At 67.8% G+C, this 370-nt stretch overlaps 2 protein-coding genes across 3 annotated transcripts in view; both read left to right on the top strand.

Annotated features, from left to right (window-relative positions):
• The first annotated feature begins 8 nt into the window (after positions 1 to 8).
• The window catches only part of RASD1 (ras related dexamethasone induced 1), a 4,762-nt gene continuing 4,400 nt past the window's right edge, over positions 9 to 370 (top strand). The window contains exon 1 of one of the 2 annotated variants that reach the window (XM_006161637.3): positions 9 to 69. The gene's annotated coding sequence lies outside the window, so the exon portion shown is untranslated. The remainder of the gene's footprint in view (positions 70 to 370) is intronic. The other variant, XM_027765571.1, reaches the window with a different exon arrangement.
• On the top strand, positions 69 to 366 carry LOC102482046 (dexamethasone-induced Ras-related protein 1-like; the record flags this gene model as incomplete). The annotated part of the gene is made up of 1 exon (XM_006161663.2): positions 69 to 366. A coding segment is annotated over exon 1 (249 nt), but the record flags the coding sequence as incomplete, so codon positions are not given.

Below are 370 nucleotides of genomic sequence, written 5' to 3'. Positions count from 1 at the left end.
AGCCGGAGCCGGACACGGAGCGGAGCAGAGCCGCCCGCCGCCCCGCGCAGCACTCCGCCCCTGGCCGTCCTCCGCGCTTCTCTCGCTCCAGCGTCTGCCCCGCGGCCCCTGCGCCCAATGAAACTGGCCGCGATGATCAAGAAGATGTGCCCGAGCGACTCGGAGTTGAGTATCCCCGCCAAAAACTGCTACCGCATGGTCATCCTGGGCTCCTCCAGGGTGGGCAAGACGGCCATCGTGTCGCGCTTCCTCACCGGCCGCTTCGAGGACGCCTACACGCCCACCATCGAGGACTTCCACCGCAAGTTCTACTCCATCCGCGGCGAGGTCTACCAGCTCGACATCCTCGACACGCCCGGCAACCCCCCGT

Source organism: Tupaia chinensis, unplaced genomic scaffold (genome assembly GCF_000334495.1).
Source record: "Tupaia chinensis unplaced genomic scaffold, TupChi_1.0 Scaffold138725_1, whole genome shotgun sequence".
NCBI lineage: Eukaryota > Metazoa > Chordata > Mammalia > Scandentia > Tupaiidae > Tupaia > Tupaia belangeri.
The sequence above is the reverse complement of the archived record's forward strand: the minus strand, read 5'-3'. Positions and strand labels throughout refer to the sequence as shown.